Source organism: Drosophila subobscura, chromosome J, assembly GCF_008121235.1.
Source record: "Drosophila subobscura isolate 14011-0131.10 chromosome J, UCBerk_Dsub_1.0, whole genome shotgun sequence".
In the NCBI taxonomy this organism is placed as follows: Eukaryota; Metazoa; Arthropoda; class Insecta; order Diptera; family Drosophilidae; genus Drosophila; species Drosophila subobscura.
This window is the reverse complement of record NC_048532.1, coordinates 16412109-16428862: the sequence shown is the minus strand read 5'-3', so window position 1 is coordinate 16428862 and position 16754 is coordinate 16412109. Positions and strand designations below refer to the sequence as shown.

General features: G+C 43.6%; 1 protein-coding gene across 13 annotated transcripts; it reads right to left on the bottom strand.

Moving 5' to 3' along the window:
- Window positions 1-223: 223 nt before the first annotated feature.
- Window positions 224-16568, bottom strand: LOC117894240 (E3 ubiquitin-protein ligase Nedd-4). Of its 13 annotated transcripts, none has more exons than XM_034801161.1 (20): window positions 16169-16568; window positions 15523-15726; window positions 8014-8096; window positions 7873-7954; window positions 7174-7212; window positions 6942-7111; window positions 5542-5692; window positions 5359-5483; window positions 5193-5292; window positions 4356-4522; window positions 3946-4225; window positions 3773-3865; window positions 3105-3212; window positions 2750-2987; window positions 2567-2691; window positions 2356-2497; window positions 2140-2296; window positions 1793-2086; window positions 1331-1729; window positions 224-1270 (listed from the first exon to the last, which is right to left on the bottom strand). In XM_034801161.1, exons 2-20 carry the CDS (start codon window positions 15709-15711, stop codon window positions 1168-1170), a joined length of 3045 nt encoding a protein of 1014 aa, XP_034657052.1. In that variant the 5' UTR covers window positions 15712-15726; window positions 16169-16568; the 3' UTR covers window positions 224-1167. The 13 variants fall into 13 exon arrangements, with proteins under 13 accessions (XP_034657052.1, XP_034657055.1, XP_034657053.1 ...); XM_034801164.1 differs by having other exon boundaries at window positions 3946-4186; XM_034801162.1 differs by having other exon boundaries at window positions 5542-5689.
- Between the last annotated feature and the right edge of the window lie 186 nt (window positions 16569-16754).

Here is a 16754-nt window from a genome sequence, read left to right as displayed (position 1 = left end):
CAGTCCCATGCATTTTATACCATAATTTGACTTTAAAATTTAATTTTGATAGACTTCCGGTACTTTTGAATAATCATATTATCATTGAGGCGGCCACCCTACCCGCGAGGGTTTGCAATAAACATTTGGAATGTGTTTGTGTGTGTGTTAACATTTTTTTTACAATATAAATCTGATTGAATTTGGGGCTTTTTCTAACTTCTTTGTAGTTTTTTTTGTATGTTTATGTTCTTAGTTTTTTGTATATATATTTTATGTTTTGTCTTTTTATTTAATAGTAAAGAGGGGGGAATTTGGGGGTGGACACTTATACAGACTAACATTATCGTTATTTTGAATACACACATAATTATACAGAATAAAAAATGTAATTATTTCTTTTAAAAATATGTGTCCTATCAGAGTACAATTTTTAATGCATAACTTGCGATTACTTTTCTTTTTTTGTTTACTGTTTAAATCCCATGCAACGCCTGTTGGGGGCAAATTGTTCAATGGGGATGCATAGAGGAATATCGCATAAAAATAACAATTATAAAAAGGTTCTCTTTCTCTCATATACATACATAATAGATAGATATACTTTCTCTGACTTTATAGGTATCAGTATACGGTGTACATACATACATTTTTATATATATATATATTCCAAGCATTTAATAGTTATAGTGGGGGTTTGAGGGGGTATTTCCCTCTCTATTTCTTATAGTTTGTAAAATGTTCACAACTTTTTACAATTGTCGGCAATGTAATTAATAATAAATATATATATATATATCAATGCATATGCAGTTTTGGACTCTTTGTTAGGATTTTATTTGGATTCTGTTGTCTCACCCGTCTGTCTATGTGTGTGTGTGTGTGTGTGTGTTGGCGCCTAGTTAAAAGTACATACGAAATAACACTAAACTAGCAAAAATGATTATAATACAAAAGCAAACGAACAAATAAGTACACGATCTGCTGGCGGTGCTGTTCCACGTGAATGCAATGAGGTTGCTGTTGCGGTTGTAGCGGTTGTTGCTGCTGCTGTTCTGCTGTCGTTGTTGTTGTGATGTTGTGTGAAATCGTTGTTCCTGCTGCTGCTGCTCTTCTTCCTGGCGCTGCTGAAACTGCTGCTGCACCTCCTGCCAAAGCCACTCGCCATCATTCCCATTTCCGGTGTTATTAATCAACACCCGCAAAGCCTTGGCTGCCCTCAATGGCCTTAATAAGCTTATCCTTGAGCTGCAGGTAACCCTCGTAGGGCGGCAGATCTAGGCGATTAAAGCTGCAAGCGAAATGGAATCAATTAACCTCAAGGGGGAATGAGAATTTATTCAAATCTCACCAGGTATGTGCCCGTGGAAAATTGTTGGGTGTGCCCCACTTCTCGATGGTAAACATCTGTGGGCCATTCGAGCCGTACAGCTCTTTGAAACCATTCATGGGCACACGGGACGTGCCGGTCACGAACTGTAGCAGGCGTGAGCGCATCTCGTTGGAGAAGGAGAGAACGGCACGCCAGAACCATTGGATAATGATGTGATTCATGTGATAGTCGCCCTTGTAGAGCGTATTCTCGCGCCAGTCCTTGACATCAATGTTCTGGATGCCGCACATGAGCAGCTCCAGCTCGTGCTCGTCGAAGATCTTGATCAGATTCAGGGGAATAATCGAGCCAAAGCCGTCGAGGAAGGACGTCATTTGTTCCTTGACGCGCGCCACAAAGCGCCATTCAATAACGAGCCTGAAAAGGTTACAGAAACATTAATAAGGCACGGCCATAACAAGCGGACTTTGTGACACTCACTTGATGTACTCATCTTTGTTCTCATTGGTTACATCTATGTTGGCGCCACCGGGCTTCAGATCGTGCTGACTCTTCTGGCCCAGCACATCATCGTCTAGGCAGAATGTGAGCTCCAGTATGCGCGGATCATTCTCCTTGATCCACATGAGGGAGTTGTAGTATTCCGTGTCCACAGACTCCATGTCCTTCAGGTCAATGGGCTTCTGCAGCATCATCTTGTAGAAGGGACGAATGAAAAAGGCATCCAGCAGCTTGCCATGATAAACAGCCATGCCCGCAATGCGACCAATGAATCTACGAGGCAAAATGTAAGTTGTAATCAAAATGGAAATCAATATTGCTCTCACTTGAAGTAACTTAAGTGCTCCTCGTTGCACAAACCGCTGCCATTGTTGATTTGCAATGTGTAGTTGTCCATCGCCGAGTACTCAAAGAGTCCGTAGTATGGATTGAACATTTCTTTGGATAGTAAATAGAACCACTCTCTGGCAAGGCCACCGTAATCTGTTACACAGGACATTCATTAGCATGATCAAAAACATTTGAATGCTGAAAAGACTTACCTAAACCAGTCTCTCCCTCAAATTCCACCCACAATTTAGTCTTCAGTAGATCGGTCTTTGTCACCGAACTGATGATTCGGTACGAATCCTCCAGTATGGATGTACGTCGAATGCGTATTTCAAGTTTATTTGGTACGTTTGTCTGTCAACGAAAAGAGATGGAAAGTCGTTTAATTTTACTGCCATAAAAGTGAGTCCAAACTCTTCTTACAGGCTTTCTAATGTGACTCTTGAAATACTCGTATTTCTGTTTGTAGTCCCTGGAGTAGGGCACCGCTTGTCCGGCAATATTTGGATTGGACAAACGTGGATCCTCCCACTGTGTGGTGCGTGTATCTATGGGGAGATGAAACATTTAGATAGGTTTTAGGTGCAACCCATATGCAATGCTCACTATGATCTATGTAGAATACACGTCCATCTGTGTGCACACGCTCCTCCCAGCCCTCGGGCAGGGGTCCCAGATCGTCTTCGACGCGACGTGTCTGATTTGGCATGGGGCTGGCCCGTCCATTGCGTGGATCTATCCAGGTGGTGCGACGTGAGGCATGGTCTATGAAGAAGGTGCGGCCATTGGGCGCCACTTGCATGGACCAGCGCGGTGGCAGTGCCTCCTCCTCGCCGCCAGCAGTCTGCAAGAGAGAGAAAGAGGATTACAGATAGAGACATTAAACGGCTATGGCTATGGCAAGGGAGGGGCAATCCAGGGCAGAATGTTTGCGGGTTTGGAAAGAGTTGTAAAACTTTACTTGATCCTGTGGTGGCACAGCCGAATTGTCTTCCTCGGAATTGCGTCGAGTGGGCGGAGCTGAGATCTCTGAGGAATTGTGGCTGTCTGTGTGATCGGTGTCTTCATTCTATTCATTGATTATTATTTATATAATATATTGATATATATATATGTATATATGGATGCATTGCAGTTGCAGTTGCAGTTTTGATTATGTTCGGTTTTATTTTTTATTTGTTTTTGGAAGAAACAGAAGAGAAAAAAAGTGTTTTTGGTCAAATTAAAAATAAATTCCACAAATTGCAATAATTTTTTGGTAGCAAAAACACAGCAAGAAAGCACATTAAATAAAGTTAAACATTGTTAAACAAATTAAATGCAAACGAGGTTAGCAAAGCGCTATGAGGTTTAGTATTCTGCAGCATGCCACATGCAACCAACACTGAGATGCGAACACATACAAGAGACAGCACAGGTGTACAGCTACAGGCGAACCATGGCCCAAAACTTCCTTGACACAACCCTCGCCCCATGTGGCTGCTAAGAGAAAGAATTTATCACCCAAAAAGAAACTTTAACTTGACAAATTTTGCGGCGCTAAAATGATTTTGAGTTGAGTTCCAAAACGAAACAAACGAAGGACACATTGAACTACAACAAGTGGAGTGAAGGTGCATGGATCCTGACCGAATGCGGATGTGGCTGTAGATGGAGCTGCAATTGGAGCTGCTGCTGCTGCTGTTGCTGGCGGCGTCTTTGCTGGCGAAGATCTACTTCAGGCTACAAGTGAAATAAATGTGGATGATCGCATGGATATGATGTATGAATGAATGGCGGGGAATGGGCAGATGTTTGCTAACCAATTGTCTGTTCTGCTGCTGTTGCCGCTGCTGGTGCTGCTGTATGTGCAACTGCATTTGCTGACGTCGCCGCTGCTGCTGCTGTTGGTTAAGCTCCGGCTCGTGTCGTCCCAGATTGTAGGCCATGTTGTCGATGGCTCGCCGTGTCAGAAGTGCGGTCATGGCAATGTCGGGTGCGTCGGGCGCCTGGCGCACTGGACGCAAATCGGTTTGCAAACTCGAGGCTGAGATTTCGGGTGGCCTAACGGCGACAGGATGTCGCAGGGAATTGTAAACAAAACTGAATACATAAAAGACTGGTGAGTGGGCGATCAGATCGGAGGGAGGAGCACGGGGGACAACACCAACAGAGGGAATTGGAGGAGGGGAGTGAGGAATGGATGCTGCCACTGCCCACAGTGGATATTAACCTGGTTGTCTCCTGTGGCGTATCGTCTGTGCCCAAGGGGTTCAAAATATTCCCATTGCCATTGCTCTCGCTGTGGATCGTTGGTGGGTTTGTGGTGGTTGGTGTGGTCGCTTCTGGCGTATTGGTGGGCGTTTGTTCATCCTCTAAACTATTACGACTGGAGTTATCCTGGGGTAATCATGCAATACATATAGTTACAGGAGTTACAGGAAGAATCAATGCAGCGAAATGAAGTGATTGGATGAAGAGAACTTTGAGCTGGCTTTCTAGCTTCACTAATTAAACAATAATCTAGCGTAAAAACACTTTTCGGCCATTACAAATATGCGTCTCAGGTACAAATTCCTATCGAGTATATCACAGCTGGCAGGCTCCTCCGCATCGGCATCCGAATCTACATTCTCCTCCTCATTATCATCCTCAACATGTGCCTCGCCGCAATGCAGACAATTCGTTCGATTATTCTGTGGATCAACAACTGGTGCCAGTTCGGACGCGGACGCTGTTTGATTTGCCTCATCGTTGGCACGATCCTCCTCTTCACTGGCCAGCGGCTCCAGCGAGGCTGCCGCGTTCCTGGCTCTCTATTTCGTGTGTGTTTTTGGTGTTTGTGTATGTTATTGAGTTAGTTTCGAGTGCGATTTGTGTGTGTGTGAAATTCATGCACGAAAAATCGAAATCAATTGCTTATCATCACACATGCAGTTGTGTATATAAATAGTTATAGTTATAAATTATAGTAAATAAATGTATATACAATTCTTAGACTGTTTCTTAAGCCTAAAACAACACTAAAACTTGGTGTCTGGGTATGCCAGTTTCCAGCATTAGCACTTACCGCCGAACGTCCCGTCTCCGTTTCATCCACGCTAATGTGAAAACGTCGCTGGAAATCCGAGGCCAGCTGATCAGCGGACTGGCCATTGTTGCTATTCAAACTGCCAATAGGTTTAAAGGTTAATAAAGGGGGGGAACTCTGCATTTAATGTTCTCTTCAGACTTACACAGTGGGTCGCTCCCATTGCGTTGTCCTTGCCGTGTGATTCACATAATATGTGCGCCCATTGGCATCCTGTCGCTCCTCCCAGCCAGCGGGCAGGGCATCATTGCCGCCAGTAGGAAACGGATGCTGCAAATAATTGGGTTATTCATTTGGATTTCTAGCAGAGGAAAGAAATGTCCCTTACCGGCTGTGCTGACGTTTCGCTGGCATTGGTGGCCTCCACGTGCTCCCATTCCCCGTCGCTGTTGCTGCTCGAGGGTTCGCTCTGTTCGCGCGTCTCGCGTATGAAGGCGTGATAAATCTTTAGATTGCCCTTGATGCGGGATTTGGCGCTGCTTTTTTTGGTTTATTGCGGAAGATACACACGAAAAGCATTCAAATTAAAATGATTGACAAATCAAAATTGAACACCGTCACCCCCACCACACACAGCAGATACTGATACACAGGCACAGATACACAGATACAAAGACATTCACAGTTTAAAAACAAAACAATAAAGAAAATACAAAAAAACAGAATATCAATTGTACAAAGCGTTAACTAAAAATAAACACAAATACCAGTTAGGGGGTGGCAGGGGGGGAATATATGTATATGTACTAATTATACAGTAGCACCAGAGCACAGTGCGTTTCGAAACTGTAAGGGTTGAGCGCATCATCAACTAAGATGTTGCTTACTTTTGCTGCATTTATCTTTTATATTATTGAAGCTGCATTTAATGATATTTATAGCATAATTCCAGTTAACACAATCAGCCATCGGCAATTGAATAAACGGCTTTATCTTTAGTTTTCAAGCGAAATTGCTATCGAACCAGCGATAAGGCAGAATATAAACAATCAGTTTGATGAATAAAAGTATTACTTATCAAATAATGATAAATTCTCTCAAAGAAAACGAAGAAACAATTGCTTCGAGTATGCTCTCAAAGTGTGGTTAAAGCTCACAGTAGCAAAGATTATTGCCAGATCTGAAAGTATTCAATTAATTTCTCTGTTGGCTTTAGTTTGGGTAAAACTTATAGTTGTCTTACAGTTTCGAACCGCACTTCTAGTCTAATCTAAAGGTTGAGTGGAAGAGTGAGTGAGTGAGGGAAGAGAGAGAGAGTGTACGGGCTGCAACGACGACAGCGACTACGTGAAAATGTTTTGTAAATTATATTGTCTATGTACTAGCCATTTGCAATCGAAAAGTGCAATGCCGCCCACTGGCACGGGTGATGGAAAGGGTGAGGTTATTGGAAGGGGCGTGACATTAAACAATAAACAAGGCGGAGACGACAGGCGGCGACTACTACATAAAACTCTGGCACTACAATACAGACTACAGACTACAATTTTGAACAGAGAGTGGAGTGACTGGAGTGAGTTTTGAGTTCCTTCACCGATCGATCTATCGATCAATCAATTATGTATACGAATTTCTGCCTTATGATCTGTTTCTTTCATTGTGGACCCTTTTGGTTTTTGGAACTATTTATTTTGCCTACGGCTCTATATACTATACATATTTTGTAGTTGTGTGTAAATCAACTGAAATTAAAGGAACAAAATCAAACGGCAAATGAAATAAACATACCCTACTGACCTGCGCGGACGCAGAGTGTAGCCTTGGTCGCCAATCGTTCGGCCCTCCTGCTCCGTGGGCAGATTGACCAGCGTTAGCTCCACCATGCCCAGAAAGTCGTCGCGTGTCAGCCGATTCTCGTCGAATACTTGAAAGACAAGCTTATGCTCAGAGGGCTTTACCTGGTGTCAAAAAAAACAGAGTTAATTAGCGTGTGGAATTATTAATGTGGGTCACAACTTACTCTGAATATGAACTCCTCGTTCCAGGATGGATTCAGTGTCTGTTTTTTGGGGGAGAAGAAAAGAGAAGAGCGGTGTGAGAGAGCTGATATAAGTAGGGGTTTCAGATACATAATTCTCTAATTTATTAATCATTATTCTTTAGACATAATGGCTGGACTTTCCTATAGAACATTCGTTGGCCAAAGCCTTGATCCCAGGCAGCAGTGCCGCTTCCTTGCCCAACCAATAGAGCATTAATTCCAAATGAATAACAAACTATTTAAACCTTCAAAAATTGATCTCAAATCTGTGCTCAATCGCATATTCATATCTATGATGAAATGCTGACCGGCTATAAACAATCTACAAATTAGTTATCTCAAGAGGCTTGTTCGCTCTTTGGACACACATTTAAGTGATAGACGTGAAGATATTTGTGTATGCTCCCTGCATGACTAATGGCGGGAGAGACACACAAAACAGGTAGATAAGAGGGGGAACGGACGTGGGCGTGGGCTTTACATTTCTAATCGGGCAATCAAGGTCTACGAATTCCACCCTTAGATATCGCACTGCACCTTCCCCTGAATGGCGAATGAGGAAGGTGCTGGAGCTGATTAGATTACAGCGACTCTCCGCTACATTTTTTTTGGCCATGTCACGTGGGGGGGTTTACGATAGCGTTAATGGCATTGTGGATTAACTCTAATTTGATTTACCTTCTTTTTTGTTTTTGTTAAAACCGAGTCAATATTAATATCACCGTTGATTGTGTTCAAATCGATTCGGACATATGGATCGCTGTGGAAGAGTTTATCAATAATAATTGAATCCTGCTGGCAAACGCTGCTGTCACTCACCTGGCGCCGAATATGTCCTTCTTGGCCAGCGACTGGCCGCTGAGCACCACAATACGCAGATGACACGAGTCGCCAGAATCGTTCTGTAAGAGAAAGTGTAGGAAAATATGAAATAAAAAGCGTAGAACAAGGCAGGAAAATTAGCACAGGAACGAAAGCAAATGAGATACTTGTGCACGCATTGCCAGAGTCACAAAATTCAATGCCACACAAAAGGTGGCAGGCACTCCTCTCAGCCAGAGGTGTGAGTGGGGGGCTGGTTAAAATTTTGTAAGTAAATAAGCCACGAGGCACAACAGCAGCCTGGGCTTATGCGGCGTATGCTTAATGCCCCCTGATTACGCATACGCCGCGCATACCACAGTCCAGAGCCACAGCCTTTCGGACATTTTTTTTTGCATATTTATGAGTGTAAGCAGACATGGCGGGGGAAGGGATGTGCTTAATGTGTATATTTTATGCACTAATTTCTCTCCTTTTATGGCAACTTTTTAGAAAACTTTGAGGCTGAGAAGCAAAGCCCAAGACAGACGCCAAATCTGACCCTGGAAGTTGCAGGAGTACTGGGTGTCAGAGTGTCGCCACACGTGTGCCAGCACTGGCTACAGTAATGCCTCTTGCATTATACATTTGCGCACATAATTGTTCTCGCATTCGTGGCTAGATAATTTCCTTCCATGACCTTGACACATTCAACCGCAGTGGGGCAAGCGCAGCTGAAGTGGCCGGGGTCTGTGCTTCAAGAAGTTCAAGAGAGTCATCATCAAGCAATGGTCTAGAGTGCAGAATGTGGCCCCAAAAACTCGTAAATTGTGTGTGCGGTGTGCTCTGTGTGTGTGATTCATTTTAGGGCTCATGGAATGCGGTTACTTCGTGTTGCGGCTGGCATTTGCCATTCCAAAGAGGAGACGAAGGTCTCTGCCTCTGTTGCTGTGCCGAAAATTTCCCATCGCCTGCTTTTATTTGAAATTAAAGCAGCGACAATCACAGCACTTGCAGTTGGTAATAACTTTTAATGTGAGATTTTAATTCCTACAAGCTTTCGGCTCTTCATTAGAAAGAATTCTTTGAATTTATATTTCTATTATTTTCTGCAATTCCCAAAAGTCACACCACACACACAGAGCAGGTACCTAGACACCCAATTTTTTCCCTCCCGCCAATTGGTACTGGAAAACTTTCTGCATTCCTAAGAGCTGGAGAACACAAAGCCAGTTCTATCCAGCCACTGTCTGCTGGAGTGCTGGCGTGGCCCAACACTTGTATCCATTAAAAGGCTTTTACCCCATGGAATATTCAATTTGGCCAACATTGTTTATAAAGTGAAGAGCAAACTCACTCTGGTTCCCCCTTCGCTATGGCTGTGGTTAGGGGCTGTGACTGACCAGACGGCGCCATATACCCCGCATGCCCCTTGCCCCTTGCCACATTCCACTTGCCACATTCCATATCACATATCAGAGGCACTCGCATGTTGTGGCTGGGCGCTGGGGCTCTATGACCCTGACGGAGGTTTGTATATATTTTTTTTTCTCTTTTTTTTGTAGATTTTCTCTAGCCTCTCGCCTTTTCCCCCGCCCCGTCTAGTTTCAGTATTTTTACATGTGCCATTTTGTACACGCTCTCTCTTTCCCTCTCTCTCTGTATCTCTGGTGGAAAGGGAAATACAGCTATGTATATTTTTTGTGTGTGGTTCTATTCTTTACTGTTTCGGTTTGTAGTTTGCTGCTTCTGTTCCGCGCTTTCCATGAACTTGTCGTAGTAGTACTACGCGATATTGATTTTCAGCGACACGGGGGGCGTTAGTCTCCCTTTAAAATAAAATATATCTGCGGTTTTTCCCGCTTGTGCAATAATTAAATATGCGAATAAAAGTGGAGGGTTGGAGGTGGCTAACAGCTGTCCTTAGTGGCGCATTTAGAATGTGTTTCGTTAATCGTTTTAAATGGGGTTGACTCCGCGAAGGGGGGTACTAGCTTTAGAGGTTCCAGCAGGAACCTATTTCCACTGCCCAGTCGCGGACTGCGCCTATCTGTTCACGGACAAGTGCCCAATCAATCAGCCCAAGCGAACTTGGTCTCTGGCCCTGGACTTGAGTAATCCCTCAATCAGCCAGCCAGCCAGTCAGCCAGCCAACCAGCCATTCCTCTCTCAATAGCCTTTCCTCCAGCTGTCAGTGTTCCCCCGGAATGGCAGTAGGAACTGAAACTTGGCTACAAATATACAGAGTAGCTACGGGACACTGACAGGCACTGAGCCGCAACGTTGGCTGGCATTAAATTGATTTTTAGACATTAAATCTGGTACTGAGGGGAAATTAGCTTAAAATGTTATTGCGGTTAAGCAGCTGTACCTGGCTGTTGTAGCTTGTTTTTGAGCGTGTTTTGTCCGATGGGTATATAGTATTATGCATTAGAATGCCACAACTGAACTAAATGTTTATAGAGAATGACTGGAATTCGAGTAATGAAGGTCATTGGAATGCCCCATAAAGACAGCAATGGATCCTGGGTAGAATCGCGTGCCTGCAGAAGAAAGGTCACTGGGAAATGCAACAGTGCTTTGATATGGAACTACTTAAAATCCCTCTGATGGCTTTGATTTTAAGAGGAAAGACGTGCAGAAAATTGCATTTGTTTAGGTGACACCTGTTGGGCTCTAACTTTAGCAAATCTTTAACTCAATGCCACATTAAGTGCATAAATGTGTGTACTGGGTATCCCATAGTCGAAACACATGGACCACAGTGTCGTTTTATGTTTTAATTGAGATCTAAAACGGAAATTTCATTAAAATGGATACAGATTTAATTAAAATTTAGCTGATTGACAGGCAGTATTCATTAAAATATGATTTAGGCGGAGATTAATCTAAGAGCCAGTCGTAAAACCAGCTTCGCAGACAAAGATTGCAATTAAAGAGAGTTCAAATTAAGGTTTTTTCCATTTAAGCTACTGCAAACACTTGATTAACAGGCATAGGTCTATAAAAGCGTATCAGTCATTGTGTTATCAGTCATGGGACACACGCCGGGGATATGAAAACTCAAATGTTAAGCTTGGGCTTTCTTCACCTTTCCATCCTTTTCCTAGAATGCCATGTGCAATGTGTATTTTCCCTCTTCCTACTCAGCTCTCCCATCAGACAACAACATCAGCGTGTAGCCGAACATTTGATTATCAATAAATGCCACACCACAAACGAAAGTTTGCCACTCATTATCAGGGCCAAAGCGTTGACATTTAGCATTTTGAATGACCATGTGACGCTCGTGTGTACCCGCCCGTGTGCCCCAACTCTCGTGTGCCTGCGCCCCCCCATCTATCCACCATCCTTGACTTGACTTTTCAACACTCGGTTTTCGTGAAAGTTTCCTGTTCAGGCGAAAAACTGAATGAATAATGAATTATAAAAATATATATGTGAATAATCATTCTGCGGGTCTTTAAGCTGATAAGAGCGCGCACAAGGGTGAGAGTGAGAGTGGGAGCGAGAGAGCGGAGCGAGTGGAGTCTCAAGGTGCTACTGCTGGTTCTCTCTTTAGCTTATTTTGTCGCCAGAAATGCAGATGGGAAATGGGTGGGCGTTGAGATAATAAAACACTTGGCAAACAAAAGATTAAAACAACATTTGATATCAATTGTAATTTTAATGCGCACTCAATGCGGCGGGGGAGGTACATAGCTCCTCTATGCTCTGAGCTCTTGCCTTGGTCATTGAAGTGGGTATAAAAAAAGTAAACCTCAGGCATAGGAGGCCGCCATTAACCTAATTGATTGGCCTGCCCCTCAGTTGTCACATTGTGCAGGGGTTCGGAGGTCAATGCAAATTCATTACACAAATTGAACCGTTGCCATCCATTTCGATTAGATGCGAATCGAATGGAATCCATCAAACCACTCAAATTGAGACACAGACGAAAGAATCAATTTTCACTCATCCTAGGAAATGCACAAGCTACAAGGGAGCGAGAGAGAGATAGATAGATAGAAAGAGAGCAACAATTAAAGAATAAACACGAAATTGTTGTGTATAATTTTAGATATTAAAAGAGCAGGGGGGTTCATGGTCAATGATTCGATTGGCATGTGGGCAAAGCAAATATTTCAGGAATGAAAATAAATAATAAATATTTGATATTCATTTAAGGTTAATGGGAAAGGCTTCAAGCTCTACTACCGTCTACTGTTTACTTATTATTTAGATACAGCACATTCGAGGGATTGATTCCCATATCTAATGACATATCATGATATTCCAATACCTAATAACTTATCCAGTTATTTATAGTACAAACCCCACCCACAAAAAACTGACCCTGAGCTGGAAAACTGTTCAAGTGATTTTCCAACAATAACAACAAGAAGATCTTCGGAGAACCAGCAGATGATTGTGAGAGTGAGGCTGTGGGTAAAGAGAGGAGGGAAGGCACGTGAGCAACGGCTCAAAGGCGGCTCAATTAGCGACTCAACAAAATGAGCTCAAACACACACACACACATTTGCATGCTTATGCATGTGAGATGTGAGAGAAAGAGAAAAGGAAGAGAGAGCGGTACTTCCCCCCTCCCGCTCGTTTTGCTACTTACATCACTGTTATTATAGCCATGGATCTGGCCATCTTCACTCGTCCCCGACGGCGATGTGGTTGTTGATTCAGCCATTTTTGATTTAAACTTTGAATTATTTGTTTTTTTTTTCTTCTTTATTTGCAGCCTCCTCTTTTGCTGCTGCTTCTCCTGCTGTTTGTTCTTCCTCGTTCTGCTCTTGTTTACGTTACTGTTTCTGTTACCTTTTTGTTGTATTTCGCGCTTGTGTTAATTTATTTGCACGCCTCGCCTCTTCACAACACTACAAATCAAACAATAAACCGTATTAAGGTGAGAGAGCGGGGACTATCATAAAAGAAGTATGGTAAAATTCCTTTGGGGCGGTTTAAACTGCACAAAACAAGTTGGCCGAAAGGAATTTCATATACTCCTATTTTTGTTCTCTTTTATTTGCTTCTTTTGTGTTTGTTCGTTTATTTTTTTGGCGCACTCGAGATTTATTTTGGTCTCCCGCGGCGAGCTTTTTTTTATGCAGAATGCTTTTTATGCTGCTACGACTGCGACGCTGGCTGCAAGCTGCAGCGGCTACTGCGACGGAGCAGAGGTGAGGAACAGGTTTCCCAACAATTTGCCGTTTTGTTTTTATTACGTTTATTGCGTATAAGTAAGGCCGATCCCGCTTGGCTCGGTACACGGAGCACGGGTAAAGGGTAAGGGTCTGGCCTGGTCAGAATTAGGTTTTCCTTGGCCCTGTCGCAGCACACCCATGCACACACTCACCAACACTCGCACATTCACCAGTCTTTTTGGCATGCATGACTAATAGAGGCCCAAAAAAAGAGAGCAAAAACTGAATCTTTGCTTCCCCTCCCACTCGAATGAATGGTCAGGGGGGGAGGGCCTCTCTCTCGGCAACAACGACTCTGACTCCCGTTGATTCTTATTTCACGACGAAGCTGTTGCTTTTACCAACACACGTATACATTCGTATATTTATTTATTTCTTTATATAATTAACACTTTTTAGCAATCATTAATATGCATATACACGTATATATCTCTTGTGCATGTCGATGAACACTTTATATATGTATTTATTATTCAATTATTCACTATTTATCTACTATTAACGGGGAAAAAACAGCAGCAACAATAACAAATCACCAACACTATTGCAAAAACATGTTCTGCGTGAATTTCTCCCTTCCTCGCGGGGTGTTCGCGGTTCACGTTTCGCGTGTGTGTGCTGCTAGTGTAAGTGCAAACACAACAACAACAACTAGGTGACGTCGGACTCCCCCGACTTGTCGTCAGCCGTTGCACGTAATTGGCGCTTTCGCGTTCTAGCTAAAATAAAATTCAGCTCCCAAGCTCCCCAAAAACAGTGTGACCAAGGCCTGGCGATACGAAAAATGTAAGGAATGACTTTGATGGGACGTAAAACGCATTTGCATAACAAAACGTTGTTTGAAGAGAAACCAATAGTCTAATAGTAGTAGGTATACAGGGCGTAATAGCAAAACGAATTCTTGAACATTCTGTTAAGCAATAAACAAGATAACAGGTGTAATTCTTTGATTTTTCCCCAACATAAAAATACCTAGTTCGACCTGAAATACCGCATTCACTATATACATTTTACAACACTGAAGAGTAAAGCTTTCACAGCTTTTTAAAGTGACAGTTGCTGCTGCTCCCGCCTGCGAACAAGTGTCCAAAGCAAAACAAAACAGAAACAGCTGGTCTTGTACATGTGTGTTTTTATGAGGGTGTGTGTTTGGTGCATTGCTGCCGCTGCATTTCTGATCTTCAGAGTAGCATGGGGCAGGGGCAACCCTCCTGGTAACAATTATTTTAAAGCCAGGCATCAATTAAAAATGACATTTGACTTCTGGCAGCAGGGCTGACGCAACGGATAAAAATATATACTCTGCGACCATCCAATATCGCGTCAGCGATTAAATACCAAAAAAAAAAAAAAAAAATATATACTCTACTGCTGACTGATAAGCGCCCCCCATTAGTGCCACTTGGTGTCTGTGGGGTGGCGTCTGACAGTGACGTAGGCAGGTGTGCCTGCCCCAAGTGACGATGGCATTTGACGCGTCTCAATTAGCATGCGAGTGTGAGGAAACAGGGCAGCAACAGCTCCAAAGAACCGTTGGGATGAGCCCACTAATGAAGATAAGCAGCCTACCCTCTGTCTGTCCCACTCTAGCCTGAAAATAAGTTCGGCAAACAGAACTTGCAAATTGTTCTCCCACCACTCTCATTGAGTAAACGAAAACAAATGAAGCACTGGCTAAACGAGACGGTATTTGCTTTGCAGCATTAATTTTCATTGATTGCTGTGTATCCAATAAGTGTGCACATGTCGCGGGGCAGCTACGGCTCTGTTCACGCAGTACTCGAGTTGATTTAACAGGAGCTGGCCAAGAGTTTTGTTGATATATTCAATTGTATTTCAAGTTGTTGATGACTGCTCCCAAGTGCCATTCATTTCTCTTTCCCTTTCGCCAAAATTGAGCAAATAAACAAACGAATTTTCTGTTTAATTGTTGTGTCTGCGTCTGAGATCTTGGGGCAATGTGCGTATTTGTTCGTTTACCCAAGTGGGTGAGAAAAGTAAATAAAATAAAAGAAAAGCCATTGCGGAGTACATTCCAGACGCTTCCCAAGAACAGTTGCTTATCATGAGATTATTTGATGCCCCAAAACAATGATTTCCAGCAGGGTTTTCATCATTTCGGAATAGATTGGCCTGCAACAGGTGGCTCTGCTGCGCGCACGGACTGGGGCCATCTAGACGACTTAACCGCTAGGCAAGCTCCAGCTCCAGATTAGATTAGCCATGAAAATAGCACCATAAATAGAGAAACAAAAATTCCGCCACAAGTCTGATAAACCCAACCAAAATCCCCTTTCAGGCTTTCTTCTCCTCACACTTCTCCCAGACTTACCACTGCAGCCAACGATCGACGTGGCGTGTGTCCATTGCCAAACTCTTGACGCGTCTGCTGTTGTCCTGCAACAGAGGCGGCCCGGCGACGCGGCGGTGGGCGCGGCACATCGCCTCCGGATGCTGCGGCCGATGATGATGATGCAGCGGCGGACATTGCGGTCACAGAACCGCTGGAACGTGCCGACATGGCTCACAAAAGCAACTGCAATGGGAGGAAGAGAGCAAGAGAGAGAGTGGGTGAGAGTGAGGAGTGGCGGAAGTGCAAATTAAGCGAAAAAAGGCACGAAAGTGCCCGACCAGAGGGACGGGCGTGGACGGGTGACAATAACTTGGAGGCTGAGACGCGCCGGCAAGGCCAAAGTGAGAGCGCAGCATAGCTGAGCAGACAACAAAGACCGACACCATACACAAAGTGCACAATGGAGGAACGGTACTTGTGCTAGATGCCATCTCTGTCTGTCAGCTTTGTGTGCGAGGGTGCATATGACAGAGAAGGGGGAAGAAAAGGTAGGCAGAGCATAAAAGCCGAGCTACGGGCGTAATTAGCCAAGCGCGAAGGGTTCAACGCCATGTCGGACCTGACCGGCGCGCTCTGCCCTTCATTTATGGTCAGAATAAAACTATTTTCCAAGTTTTCCACTTACGTTTATCTTTTGCTTCAACAAACACACACACGCACACACAAGCAGCAACCGCCGCCTTGTCTGTGGTGACAGCTCCGCACTAGAATATCGCTTGATTTATGCTGTAAATATGCCCTTGTGTGTGTGTCCGTCTGTTCGCTTTGAGTCAACTATGTGCGGAAAATCCTCACGTACGTACACTTTTCACACGGCACAGGTCGATGTTCGTCGGCACTTCGCACGGCCCGTTTTTCACAGCGTTCTAATTCGCGTGCTGTTTGGCACAGCTCACATTGCTTTGATCCGATCAAGGGCGTTTTTTGTCGTTGCTATTCTGCTGCTCAGTATTTTAATCACAATTAAACATTAAAAACAAGAATTTAGCACGGCGACGAAACTGTGGTCCAGTGTGACTGCCTTTCGCTGGCTTGAAATTACTTGAAACGCGTGAATAACAATGAAAATACCAACATACTTTTTCCAGTAGCACTGCTAATAATTCGTAGGTAGTGAAAGTACTACCCACTGATAGCCTACTGCTATGTTACATGCAGGACAAGCTCTAGTAAATTATTTTCATTATTTAAATGAGCGACATTATAATTTA